The sequence below is a fragment of the Eutrigla gurnardus genome, assembly GCF_963514095.1.
Source record: "Eutrigla gurnardus genome assembly, chromosome: 23".
Taxonomy (NCBI): Eukaryota; Metazoa; Chordata; class Actinopteri; order Perciformes; family Triglidae; genus Eutrigla; species Eutrigla gurnardus.
The window spans coordinates 4,262,738-4,275,909 of record NC_139934.1 but is presented as its reverse complement, the minus strand read 5'-3'; the positions used below and the strand labels follow the sequence as shown (position 1 = coordinate 4,275,909).

General features: G+C 40.1%; 2 protein-coding genes across 2 annotated transcripts; one reads left to right on the top strand and one right to left on the bottom strand.

The window, feature by feature from the left end:
• Positions 1–1,256: 1,256 nt before the first annotated feature.
• Positions 1,257–7,755, top strand: ripk3 (receptor-interacting serine-threonine kinase 3). The gene is made up of 13 exons (XM_084002551.1): positions 1,257–1,403; positions 2,333–2,493; positions 2,570–2,738; positions 3,076–3,222; positions 3,310–3,458; positions 4,230–4,279; positions 5,012–5,173; positions 5,263–5,345; positions 5,736–5,799; positions 5,921–5,973; positions 6,607–6,646; positions 6,750–6,919; positions 7,057–7,755. Exons 2-13 carry the CDS (start codon positions 2,339–2,341, stop codon positions 7,285–7,287), a joined length of 1,473 nt encoding a protein of 490 aa, XP_083858677.1. The 5' UTR covers positions 1,257–1,403; positions 2,333–2,338; the 3' UTR covers positions 7,288–7,755.
• A 107-nt stretch (positions 7,756–7,862) lies between these two features.
• On the bottom strand, positions 7,863–11,590 carry dnal1 (dynein, axonemal, light chain 1). Its single transcript, XM_084002579.1, has 8 exons — positions 11,535–11,590; positions 11,106–11,144; positions 10,846–10,955; positions 10,032–10,087; positions 9,883–9,938; positions 9,605–9,731; positions 9,020–9,160; positions 7,863–8,533 (listed from the first exon to the last, which is right to left on the bottom strand). Exons 1-8 carry the CDS (start codon positions 11,535–11,537, stop codon positions 8,484–8,486), a joined length of 582 nt encoding a protein of 193 aa, XP_083858705.1. The 5' UTR covers positions 11,538–11,590; the 3' UTR covers positions 7,863–8,483.
• Between the last annotated feature and the right edge of the window lie 1,582 nt (positions 11,591–13,172).

The window sequence follows — 13,172 nt, the reverse complement described above, 5'->3', positions numbered from 1 at the left end:
GGGTGTGTTTGAGATATTAAGAATAAAAAGAAATGTCACGTCGACTTGCGTCTGGGTCAAACCGGAGATAAGGGGATTTCCACTGACGTCAGAAACGGGGGTTTTCTGTCTTTTATTTCATTTTTTTTTTAAACTGTGCTCAATGACAGACAGGCTTTGTAAACGGGACGCAACAGATCTCTGTGCTAAACGTCTCCTAAACCAAGCAGAGGCAGAGATTCGTCTTCTTAATGATCTATATGTGGTTTCCTTGTTGTGAGTTTATCTGTGTCAAAGGCAGGAAGAGACTTCCATCACGGCATCCTGTCTAGGTCTGAAACATCAAATGGATTAAAAAAAAGTCACTTTAAGGATGATATTCTGTATTTATTTTCCTTATATTGTCAAAAAAATCTGAAACTGGACCATGAATTAATCTGTTATAATGCTTTATTTGTTGATTCTATGTATTTTTATTTATCTGAATCAGCAAAAGCAACACAAATATATCAGATACGTGTCTCAGTGTGACATCGGTTGTATTGGATTGCATTACGTCATCCAGCTGTGGCGTTAAAACAGGTTTTTTAAACGTCCTCCTCACCCATTTACTGTAAATGATCCCGCAGACTGCGCCTTCTGCTGGCAAAACTCAGAATAGCCTTTAAAAGTTTTTTTTTTCTAGATCTTTTTTTTTTACAACGCTGGATTGAAATGTGAAAAATGTGGAAGCTCGTGTACATGAAGTTGAGTGCTTCTTGTAACCATGACGACCCACAAACAGCCAGCCGAAATGTCCTTCAAAGGGATACTTTATACTCATTCCAGAGTACTTTTCCACTTTTACTTCAGTGAAGAAGTTGAATACTTTTACTTTGAGTCTTTTTGAACACGTGCGTACTTGTACTTGAGTATAATGTGTATACTTTTGACACCTCTGTCCCCAACACCGCCTGCTTTATGATTAAATAAGGACATAAATCTATGGATCTATGGATCTATCTGACAGTAAAAATCACAAAAACAGATAAAATGTGCTGTTTTCTTTACAAACGTCCATCTAATCATCATAAATTTTCATAATTAGAGGTCATTAAAGTGTTACAGCTAACCTACGTTACAACCATTATCTAGTTCCTCTAATCTATTATAAAATAAATAAATGAATACCACCAAAAAACAACAATACATCCACGGAAGCAGCCATTCAATCTGACAGGCTTAAAAAAAAAAAAAAAAAACCTGTTCCCTTCTGCCCTTCAGAAGCAGAAGTAAAAAAAAAAAAAAGGGTTTCACTTCTTCTTTTGCCTGTTTAGGTTGAAGAAGAGCAGCTGCCTCCAGTAGAAAGTCACTGAATGAGCAGCAGGGTGTTTTTTCTCTCTTTACACAGTTGAATGATTAGAAAGAAGATTACATCCTCCAGGGTAAGTGATTTCCCCATTTAAAAAAAGAAGAAGAAATCACCTTGATAGCATGACAGAGTGTTTTTAGCGTGGATTTGTTTGCATTAGGTGATCGACGGACATTTTCATGTTGAAGTCAAGTCAAATATAGTAGATTTACATAATAAAATGCTTGATTTAAGTCCTCAACAGGCAGAAAAATGAGCAGGTATCATTAACGAGAGTTCAAACTGACACGACGAGGCCAGCATTAGTGAGTATTATTATATTAGTACAGCCGTTGTTATTATTCTGTCCACCCCACCGGGGCTTTCTGGTCCACGTCAGGTGGTGTGAGCTGCACAGAATGTGGTTTCCTGTTGTCTCTCGGTGAGTTTAGTACATGTGGTCCATTTAAAAACACGCACGTTAGAAGGTGAGTTCTGTTGATGAGACGTAGGGTTTATATTATTTATCAATTTAGTTATTGATCAGGCAAACATTCACAGCTTTCAGGTTATGAAATCTCTATCATATCCTTTTTTAATTGATGTTTTTTTCGATTGTTGGACACAAAAATAGAATTAAAGGCAGCAGAATGAGACTGACGGGCATTTTAAACCAAATAATTGACTTGTATTTGAATTCTGTATAAAAATAAATTTTAAAAAAATTATGAAAAATATACAATACAGTAATTAAGTCTAGAACGGAACGATTCAAAGCAGAATCTCGACAGGATTTCATATCAACACTGATGCACCACCAGGAAGGCACTGAAAACAAGTATTACTATTACTATTATTATTACTATTACTCACCCCAGAATGATATTGTGCACCATATGATTCTAAATGATTAACTACATTCATGTTAATAACTGCTGTTTTGTAAAACCTGCTCAGATCCTCTTTTATTTTAGAGGAACTTGTATTGTTTTGTGGTAAAGGTTGTCGTGGTTTCCTCCCCAGTGAACTATGGCGCTGATCAGTCACCCTTCAGCGCTGATCGAAGACTCCAGCCTGGAGGGCTGGAAGGTGATCGGCTCCGGGGGGTTCGGGCAGATCTACAAAGCCCGGCACCGGCAGTGGGGCTGCGACGTGGCCATCAAAGTGCTTCACTTCGACGACGGGTGAGACGCTCACGAAATATCTCATCATATATCTGAAAAAAGTTACGTGTTTACTCACGAACCAACACCAACACAGGAACAGCGCGTCTTTGCTGCGTGAGATCGACATGATGCGTCAAGGCTGCAGCCCGTACGTCATCCAGGTCCGAGGGGTCTTCAGGGGTCAGACGCCGTCCTCGGGTCCCTCCACACAGCTGGGTCTGGTCATGGAGGTCATGGAGAGAGGAACCCTGCTCTCCCTGCAGGTAAGGAGCAGATTTTACGTTAGAAGTACCACTCTGTTTGTAAAAATAAAGTATTTGTGAGACAGAAAAGACCCTTTGAGAGTAACAAAGTACAAATACTTAATTACTGTACTTAAAGTAGAATATGCAGGTATCTGTTATTGACTTGAGTAGTATTTTTAATACCTTTTTAAAACAAATATCTGTACTTTCTACACCTCACATATCAAAACAGGCTTGTTACTTTAGTTCTGATGCATTTGAGGGGAATTATAGATATTATATATATATATATATATATATAGTGTACAAAAGAGACAGTATTTGTGGATGTGTAACTATGGCAACACTCTTCCAGGGGAGCGTACCCTCCTGGCCCCTGGTCTTCAGACTGGCTCACCAGGTGGCCCTGGGTATTAACTTCCTCCACACCCTGACCCCCCCGCTGCTCCACCTGGACCTGAAGCCCAGCAACGTGCTGCTGGACAGCTCCCTCAACGCCAAGGTGAGTCCCGGCGACGCCACACCTCTCCCAGCTCGTCGTACGTTTCCTGGTACGGCGGAAGTAGTTAAACCCTCCTTCCCTCTCCAGCTCACGGACTTCGGCCTCGCCCGGCTCTACCACAGCATCACGAGGACTTCCAGGAAGGACAGCGAGGAGGAAGGCGGGACCATCAGCTACATGCCGCCCGAGGCGTTTCACCTGTCGTACAGCCCGACGCGAGCCTCCGACATCTACAGGTACGACGGCTCCCAACATAATACACACGTTTATTTGTCATTAAAGACATCGTACTTTTAGTACAAGTACACATAAGCACCAAGCAAGTATTCACGTATGCACACTTAATTAATCACAGGTTCAGTGATGGAGAGTAACTAAGTACTTTTGCTCCAGTCCTGTACGATTTTGAGGTACTTAACTTGAGTATTTCTGCTTTTTTTTTAATACCTCTACTGATAAGTTCAGTTATTAGTTCCAGATTTATAAGTATAAGAGAACATGTTATTAGAGGTCCATCATTAACAGCTGCAACATTAAAGTGATAACACATTAAATCATCAATAATTATAATAATATCTAGAATTTAATCTATAAACATAACGCATACTTTAAAGTGTGTTACTTTAAGTTGATTTTTGATGCGAATCCTGAAGTCAAAAGTACAAAAGTAGACATACTTTTACTTGGAACAGAGTACTTCTACACTGTGGTTTTGCTATTTGTATTTAATTAAAAGATCCAAGAAGTCCCTCCTCTTCTTCTCCTGCATGGCGGTAAGTCAAATTACCTTTTGGCATAGTCCTCGAGTACCCAGTAAACGCAATTACCCTGATGGATGGGACTTCCAGGTACTCACACCCTCAACACCTCTCCTAGTATTATATATTTATATTCTGGCACTGATGTTGTTGTTGCCACCGAATGTCCTACATCCAAAGACGAAAACAAACCCAGGGTGTGATTGTTATGAAACGTTTATTAACTCTGGTATGTAACCTGTCTTTCAGCTACGGCATCCTCTTGTGGTCCATCGTCACCGGGAAGCAGCCGTATCCATGTGAGTGGTTTTTGTAGCATCTCTTAATTATTGATGCTCAAAACAAGCGTTAATAAGTGTTTATGAGTGTGGTTTTCTCGGCTCTGAGCTGCCTGTTTTATTAGTCATGTTTATGTGGATGAATTTAAGTGGATATTCGCCCTCTTTTTGCTCCGATTTTGGTCTCCACCAACTCCCGAGGGAATTCTCTGTCCCTTTAGCTGCTAAATGCTCCGCTAGGTTTTCAGTTTTTTATGCTGAAAATGTAGTTTTTATGCACTTCTCAAAGGCAATGTTTTTTTGTTTTTTTTTTGCCGGAAATTTTAAGGCTTTGTTCTACGTTATAAAAAATACTTTCCCTCATGAATTTTGAAGTTTTTTAGTCGTGCTGAAGTCTTAAAAAAGGCGGCTGTTAAGAAATGGGTTCCACTTTTACAGCCTTGTCGTGTACTCACGCTCGCTTCGAGTTCTTTTATAGCTTTATGTTAGCTTTTTACTTCCTACGCAATTACATTCAGGCATCAAGAAATTATTACAGTGGAGTTCATTTATGGAGATTATCCAACATGCAGGTATGATAAACGTATGTTTGCCACAGCGCTTGTTTTCTGCGATAATTCAAAATCTATTTTTTGTTGTTGATGGGAGCCAATGCGAGGCTAACTTCTTTAAAATCTTTAAAATAAAAACACTGATTAATAACTATAAGTCCTCCAGACCTCACATTAAGGTGGATCCTTCTCCCCGCTACAGTTGCAGAGTCCAGCTTGGTGCGGCTTCGCATCCCGGAGGGAGACCGGCCGTCGATGGAGGAGATCCGCCGCCACGCCGCCGGGATCGCAGGCTTGACGAGGATGATGGTCCTCATGGAGCGATGCTGGGACGCCCGGCCCCAACAGAGGTCCTCCGCCCTCGGTGAGAAAACACTCCCTCCACCCTGAAACGCAGCAAATCGTTAAAAACGTTAAAATCGCGTTTTAACGTCTTAACGTCTCGACCTGCAGAGTGTACGATGGAGACGGAGGAGCTGTACAAGATGCACAAACATGCGATCAACGACGCTGTCCACGAAGTGGTGAAGAGACTGGTAAGGAGTCTTCATTATGGATGATACGGGTTTTTATCGCGATAAAAAATAAAATAATCACGATAAATTAATCAGGATTTATCGGGATAATTGTGAATATCGTTGAGTGGATTGGAAAAGCTGGCTAGCTTTACATAATGGTAGAAAAGTGAATAATAGGAGACTCTAATTATATTTATACATTATTTTTTTATGATGTATTTGATCTGTTGTTTTTTTTTTATGCCAATTAAAGACTTTTAAGGAGAATATTTCACAATTGTTTTTGGCCGGGATAATCATGACATGACGTTTTCTCATCGTCCCGTCTTTACTACACAAAAGTTTTGACATGAAGCAAGACTTTATTTTTTATTTTATCATCGTATGTGTTTCTCTTCCTCTTTTCAGGACCAAATAGAAGAAGAACGAATGATTGAGCGGGTGGAGAGGGTTCATATCTCCCAGGGTTCAGGTCTGCTTTTACGTCAATTCCTTTCCCGTTTATGACGATGGTTTTTCTTCCGCAACATTGTTTTTTCCAGTTATGTGGCGAATTAGAAGAAATGTATTTCACATTTTATATTTTTTTGCAGATACATTTGAACAAGTTTGTGATAGTGTGCCAACAGGCCGCCCACCGATTCAGGTGAGATTCACTGACAATCCAATCCTATTTTAGTGTATTTGACACCCAGGTTTGTTTAAATTACTTCAAAAAATACTACCCAGGTATCCTGAAAGGAGAACACATTGACGTCACCATTCCCTCTTTTTCTAGGAAGCTTTTCTTTGCCAGAAATTGCCCAATAGTTCGGCATTTCTACACTGCACGTGTTTTTTTGGTTTTTTTTGCTGCCTCAGCGAAATATTGCATGCATCACTTCTTACTGCATCAGGGGGAATTTTCACTTTAAAAAAAAAAAGCAATGAAATGTTTGGATCAGGGTTGGGTAATCAGCGCTAGAAAGTAAATATGAATATAATCAGGATTAGCTTAGCTTAGCATAAACAGGGGTAAACAGCTAGCCTGGCTTTGTCCAAATCACCTCTGAAGCTCACATATTCAAAAACAACAATCTGTAGAGGCAGATTAATTTCCCCAAATGTCTGTAACTTTTACTTTACATCCTGTGAATCATTGATTTCCTACGTTTTTCTCCTTTTTTTCTCCGACATAAAAAGCACAGAAAAGCCTAACAAACTTAACAAACATATATTTTTCAATCAGAAAAGAGGTGTTTGTATGTGTGTTAACAACTTCTACTTTCTCTTGCTGCAGGAAATGGCTGGTGGTTGGACTGCAAATGAGAGAGTCGCAGGTAAAAAGGAAGCGGCGTAGAAACCACTGAAGTAGGGGGGAGGGAACTTTGGTTTTTAAGAGCACAAATCAGACAAACAAATCATGTGTCATCCCTTTTCCAGATCCGCCTTCATCGTTTTCAAGTCCGGCGGTGGGCGATAAAGTGAAAAGGTCGTCCGTTTGCCCGATTCAATCGAGGCCGCCGTCCCCTTCGACCGCGAAGTCAGCTCAAGGCCGAACCACGAAACCTTCCCAGCAGTCTTTTAGGGAAAACATCTCTTCACAGTACCAAGTGGGTATTAAATACATGCTCCACACACTGCATTTTCTGTATAAAGGGGGATTTAACATGTAGATTTTTGATTTTAAATCGCAATTTTCCATTTGGAGCTCATGTTTTTATGGTAAACGTATTTTTTCCATCCGCAGCGTCAGTTTTCCAGCCCCGACTCGTTCCCATGCCACCCTGCCCCATCGGGCGGCATCCAAATCCACCTGAGCAACGTCACCGGATTTCAGCACGGCAACAATAACACCATGCACATCCAAGTGTTGGAGCGCTTGGACAGGAAACGGCACCCGACGGCGCCGCCTAGAGTCGACCTGCCGCAGCCGGCGCACCCGGCGAGCTGGAAGGAGAAGACGGGGGGACTCCGCTGAGTTCACCGGACCCGTCCCGAGTTTAAGTTCTCCAATGTTCTCTCACAGTTCTCTCCGCTCGCTTCATCCTTTCTCGCACAACAGGAAGGTCACGTTTTGCAAGAGAGCTCCCTGGATTTTTAAATGTTCTCCGTTTTTTTTATTGCCTTTTCGAATCTGGAAAAGATTCATGTTTTAGTTGCAGGCCGGCTTTTTAAATTATGCTTTGCTATTTTTTTAGTATTTATTCCACTTGTTTTGTTATAAACCATTTGCCTTATGAGTGGTATAAATGTGAGACAAGTCTGGTCTTATGGTTTGACTTTCCCCCCCAACATATATCCTCGGTGCTCACAGTCAGGTGACAAAATGATGGACAATTAATCAAAACTGGTGGATTTATTGTTTTTATCTTTGCCTGGTAGATTCACTGAAATATCCATCATCAAAATATACTGTGTATATTTAAATATGCATTTCCCCGGTTGTACAAAGACAATAAATTCATCTTGTTATCTTGTATCTACCAGTCATAAATGATTCTATATGATCAAATATTACCACGTATTGTATTTAAATGGACAGGGGTCGAGCGATGTACTTCAATAGTATTTATTTCAAATATCAAAATCATAAAAACACATAAAACACCCATAAGTTAAAACAGCATTTAAAAAAATCATTTGACGCAGACAATGTGTGCAATTAATGAGGACGTGTGTTAAAAGAAAGAGTCTATGGATCCAAAATGAACCGAAAACCGTCAGAGAAGGCGACTTCCTGCCCTTCAAAACGTTCAGACACATTCTCCATGAGCTCAAACACACATGTACGCCTACTTAGTACCTTTACACTCCTTATTTTTTCAGTAACAACATTTTAAAGTACCACAGCCATATGTTATGACGTGAATGATGATATGTAGCTTCATGGTGATGATATGGAGGGAGGACGGTTGTTTTTGGTCCACTAACAGCACTGTGCTTATATAAACCTATTTAAAGCCCACATGGCCTGACGTAGTGTCAACTCTAGAGACCTTTCTAATTATAAAAACATCCGTGTGTTTATTGGTCATCTTGTGCTCGTCCGTCTACAACCAATCTATGTTGTAAAAACGATTTTACATAAAGGAACGGGCCGTGAGCGACCATGCAAACCCTTTAAAAAGGGGAAGACTCTTCAGGAAGGCGGTTGCAGTTAGACCGCCGCGTGTCTCAGCTCTCTCCGTCGCCCTCGTCCTCCTCCTGTTTGACGATGGGGGTTCCTGGAAACACAAGGAAACCACTCAATGCTGCTGTGTGTCGACGTAGAGTTAGTCATTGCCTTTTGTGGAACATTCACAGGTCTGTAATGAGGAAATAGGAATTTCCTTTCTAACCCACAGGAAATATTCAACCATTATTCATTCACTTTTGGAAACATCCCCTCAGCTGACCTGCTCTCGAGGTCACATTGGCGACTCATTGGAATCCATTATTATTGATTATGGAGAAAGTATGGACTAGTTAAATGCTACAACTATTTTAAATGGTAACAATATGTGAGTCTGTCATTCTGAATAACTCATGGAGTCCTATTTATGTAATTATTTAATTTAAATCAAGCTCAATTGTTCACTTCTCTACACGATAGTGAGGCTTTCTCACTTCACTGGAAATTGACCACGATGGACTGATTGTGTTCTTTATAGTCACCGAACAAAGACGCTGCGTGCTTACACACACACACACTGCTGCTGAAACAGTCTTACCATCCAGTTTCTTCAGTTTAGGTAGTCTTTTAGTGGCCTCGTCCATCCAGGTTCCCTCAGCCGAATGCTTTTCCTCCAGAGGGTTCCCAACAAACACCAGGTCTGCCAGGCATGGCAGGTCGGCTAGCCTCACAAACTCTCCTACACAACACACACATGAGGCATCAGAGCTGAGAAGTTAGACAACTTTACTGGCAATTTTCTCCAAGTCACTTATGTTCCATAAACACCACATGGTCCATTTCATTTATGTGCTGATAATATGGTAACACTTTAGATTAGGGAACACATATTAACCATGATCTAGTTTCTTATTAGCTTATTGTTATTAAGTGGTTTACAACAACTCCCTAACTCACTATCAATAAGCAGTTATTAGGAAATGATTGATGGAAACCTCTCACAGTAGTTAACGGCCTAGTAGTTTTAGAATATGATCATGCAGAATAAGGCATTATAAGTGATTTATAACGGCTTAAAAACAGTCAATATGCTACTAATATGCATCCTAATAAGAAACTAGTTGATGGTTAATATGTTCCCTAATCTAAAGTGGTACCGATAATATTTCTGAACATAGCTGACCCCAGTCTTTGACCAGGTTGTTGGACATGTAGAGGACTCGGAGGTTCTTCAGGCAGTGAATTCCCTTCAGTTTCTCCAGCAAGTTATAGGAGATCCACAATTCTTCTAATGTGTCCCCTATCCCCTCCTACACACACACACACACACACACACACACACACACACACACACACACACACACACACACAATTGATACAAAAAAGTACATATTTAGCATGTCTTTAAGTTAGAAAACGTGCAAAAAACACTACTTCTGTCGTCTTCAGTATGTAACTCACCAGCCCGTTGAGAGACTTTATATTATTTCTTCCTAATGACAATATCCTCAAGTTCTCTGGAAGAGCACAAAACAACAGCATGTAACAACAGCACATTTCCATCAGTGTGCATGTGTGTGCTTTTGTGTATTTATACAGTCAGTACTCACTCAGGCCATTGAGATTGGCTATCTTTTCAATGCAGTTTGTGGACAGAGAGAGCTTCCTGTGGAGGAAACGGTGCATTAAAGCAACTGATGTGTTGGGTTTTTTTGGGAGGAAAACATAGACATGATTGATCTACTTCAGTATAAACCAATAATTCATGTGTTTCAGTTCAATTAATCAGTGTTATTATGCACATTAGAGGCTGTGCGCTGGAACTCGTCACGTGATTTGACTGTTATCCGATTTGCATCGACTTGTTTCGGTTCACTTGGTTTCGCTGCATCAGTGTGTGCATTCATTCCGTCATGACACAGCTGCTGATTGTGGGTATTTCTGTGGGACGGAACGCTGACGTCTTGTCAGTGTAAATACCCACAAAGCGCACGTGGTCATGTAAACTGTCATATAAAAGCATCTTTGTGTGAAAGGGGTATTTTCTGGGGAGTGAAAAAACAACATGAAAGTTCAGTCTGAGGACAAACCGAACAGTAACCTCTCTAACCAACCGTAGCTGCAGGGGTCAGTACTTTGTGCGTGGTCTGATACATTTTATTAACAAATCCTGCTATTGAAGGACAGAAAAAGTCATATTTACGGTTATCCCGATGATATAAACAAATGTTTTCTCTTGAAACTTGTGAATGGGAAAGCTTCAGCCCAAAGATATCCCAAAAAATGAGTCAAACCAGGATAATCTCACGGTTGAACGTGCCTTCAGATGCATGCAGACACATCAAACAGGCTTCAGTGAGTTTGTCTCACAATCAAACAACATATAACCCTTGAAAATGTTGAAAATAAGCGATGAGGACTCACTCGCAGTTGGTGAGAGTGGCGAGAGAGGCATCCATCTTCTCTATGGGAGGAACCTGACCATATAGTTTTATGGTTTTACTCTCGCTCACTTTCTCCCCCGACTTCTCCTCCTGCACACACACACACACACACACACACACACACACACACACACACACACACACACACACATTAAATTGTCATAGAAGCATTAAAGAAAAGGTGCACAAACCCACATTAATAAATGATATTCCCAAGTATTGCCTGTGTGCATCACTCACCAGTTTGGCCAGTGCGTCTCTCACAGTCCTGGCTTTGTCCTGCAGACATTAGCAGACGCTCAGTTACACAGGGAGATGACCAAATACTGCTAGCGACATGTAAACACACACGTTTAACGAAGCTCTAACGTAATACACACTTTTATTTCGTGTCATTTAAAAACAAAAATGGCAGCTGAGTCGGACCCTCCAGCTAGGTCGATACTAGATTTAGCAGGATAACCGGCTAACGCCATTTAACGCTGGGTTAACTGACATTTAGGGGTTAGCTAACTAGCTAATTAGAGTTAGCACACACGAGCTAACAGCGACGTCGCATGTAATGTCAACGACAGCGTTCAGACGTCATCACGTCCTGGAAAGTGGTAACAGTTCGGACTTTTAACATATATCTCTCTAAAAGCCAATAAAATAACCGACAACACTCACCATGTTGGTCGTTTCCGTCTGATCTGGTTGCTATGGCACTGACAGGAAAGCCGCGCATGCGCACTGCGCGGTGTCACTGTGTGTCCTGGCTCGACACGCTTGAACGGAGATGGCTCCGTTTGTCACGATGACTGTAGTTTCTCTATTTAAAATGGGTCTGCATTTCTTGCAATCTCTTTAATAAATAAAAATGAACAAATATGGATATTAAAATATGTTAAATATATTAAAGAATAAATGGTTAGAGCTCTAAATGTGAAAATGTTGCGATTTTTTCTCTGTTTTCTATCTTTTTAAACGGAATTCTGTTGGAAAGTGTTGCTTTTTTAATATATATATATATTTTTATAAATTAAATAACTTTAATAGTGTCCATAAAATCCTTTTATAATAAGGTGGTGACTTTCCTTGACTGTCTGTAGGTGGCACTCTTGGCTTTCTGTTCAGCTATGGTGTCTTACTTGTGTCTGTATATTCCAGATAAATCACTTCTGCTGAAATTGCATAATAATAAAATATATTAAATTTCCCCCCCAAAAAAACACGAATTTATATTTAAAAAAATGTCACATATTATGTGCTGAATTATTGTATTCCGGTTGATATTTTCTGTCACTTGTTACATGGTGTTAATCTTGCTTTGGAAGTAACCTCTAAACATTGTTTTGTACCCGAGACACGAATCTCCAAAGTGCTAACACAGGCCTCTGCTGTGCACCGGGGCGTTGATCCTAATCGGTTGTGATGGTCCAGTGTGAACTCGGCAGGGTTTCTGGCACCGGATTACTTCCTTTACTGCCAGTCTCCCATCTGCCACCGGATCCACCGCAGGGACCCACACACACACACACACACACACACACACACACACACACACACTGTCGCTGCATTTCACCAGGATGACAAACTCACCAGAAATATACAATAAAGCTGCAGTTTTTTATACTTTAATTATATTTTCAAGTATGAGAAATGGAGTGTGGACATGTTTCTGGTCAGAATATTATAGTGTTCATCCTCAAGTAGCCTCAATGCAACTCTTGGAACCCACAATAGGGATGCATACTATTTTTTTTATAATAATATCTGCATCAAGTTATTTATTAATTTAAAGTGTATTCCAGGTGTTTTAGAGGACATAATGAACCCTAATGAACTGCAAAACAAAGTTCAAATGTGGTTCAATTCATATATATTTTTTTACTTTACCACAATTTAATTAGATAGATATAGATAGATAGATAGATAGATAGATAGATAGATAGATAGATAGATAGATAGATAGATAGATAGATAGATAGATTTACATTTCTACTTATTTTACACCATTTCATTTTTCTCCTCCTTCATTTTCAGTACTTTATTACGGTCTTAAAACACATTTATTCATTAATCTAAATTGTTCCACACTCAATATGTATCATGTATCTTATGCCCCTGTGTGGCACTTAGCTGCTAGCTGTGGTAGCTAGCTGCTAGCTGTGGTAGCTAGCTGCTAGCTAACGTTAGCTTGCTAAAAAAAAGAAAACATTCAAACATTTCCCCTCATAATAACTCGGTCAAATATGAACACACATTAATAATACACATATTTTTAGATTCATTGTCACTTACACTACTCGAGGATAGCGTTATCTT

Bases quoted from the DNA above. Each gene is read 5' to 3' on its own strand.
- ripk3 (XM_084002551.1), top strand. From the start codon at position 2,339: ATGGCGCTGATCAGTCACCCTTCAGCGCTGATCGAAGACTCCAGCCTG. The intron at 5,174-5,262 runs GTGAGAAAACAC...CTCGACCTGCAG, and splicing joins ACAGAGGTCCTCCGCCCTCG to AGTGTACGATGGAGACGGAG. The intron at 5,346-5,735 runs GTAAGGAGTCTT...TCCTCTTTTCAG, and splicing joins ACGAAGTGGTGAAGAGACTG to GACCAAATAGAAGAAGAACG.
- dnal1 (XM_084002579.1), bottom strand. The intron at 10,956-11,105 runs GTGAGTGATGCA...GTGTGTGTGCAG, and splicing joins GAGACGCACTGGCCAAACTG to GAGGAGAAGTCGGGGGAGAA. The intron at 10,088-10,845 runs GTGAGTCCTCAT...TTTCCTCCACAG, and splicing joins GCCACTCTCACCAACTGCGA to GAAGCTCTCTCTGTCCACAA.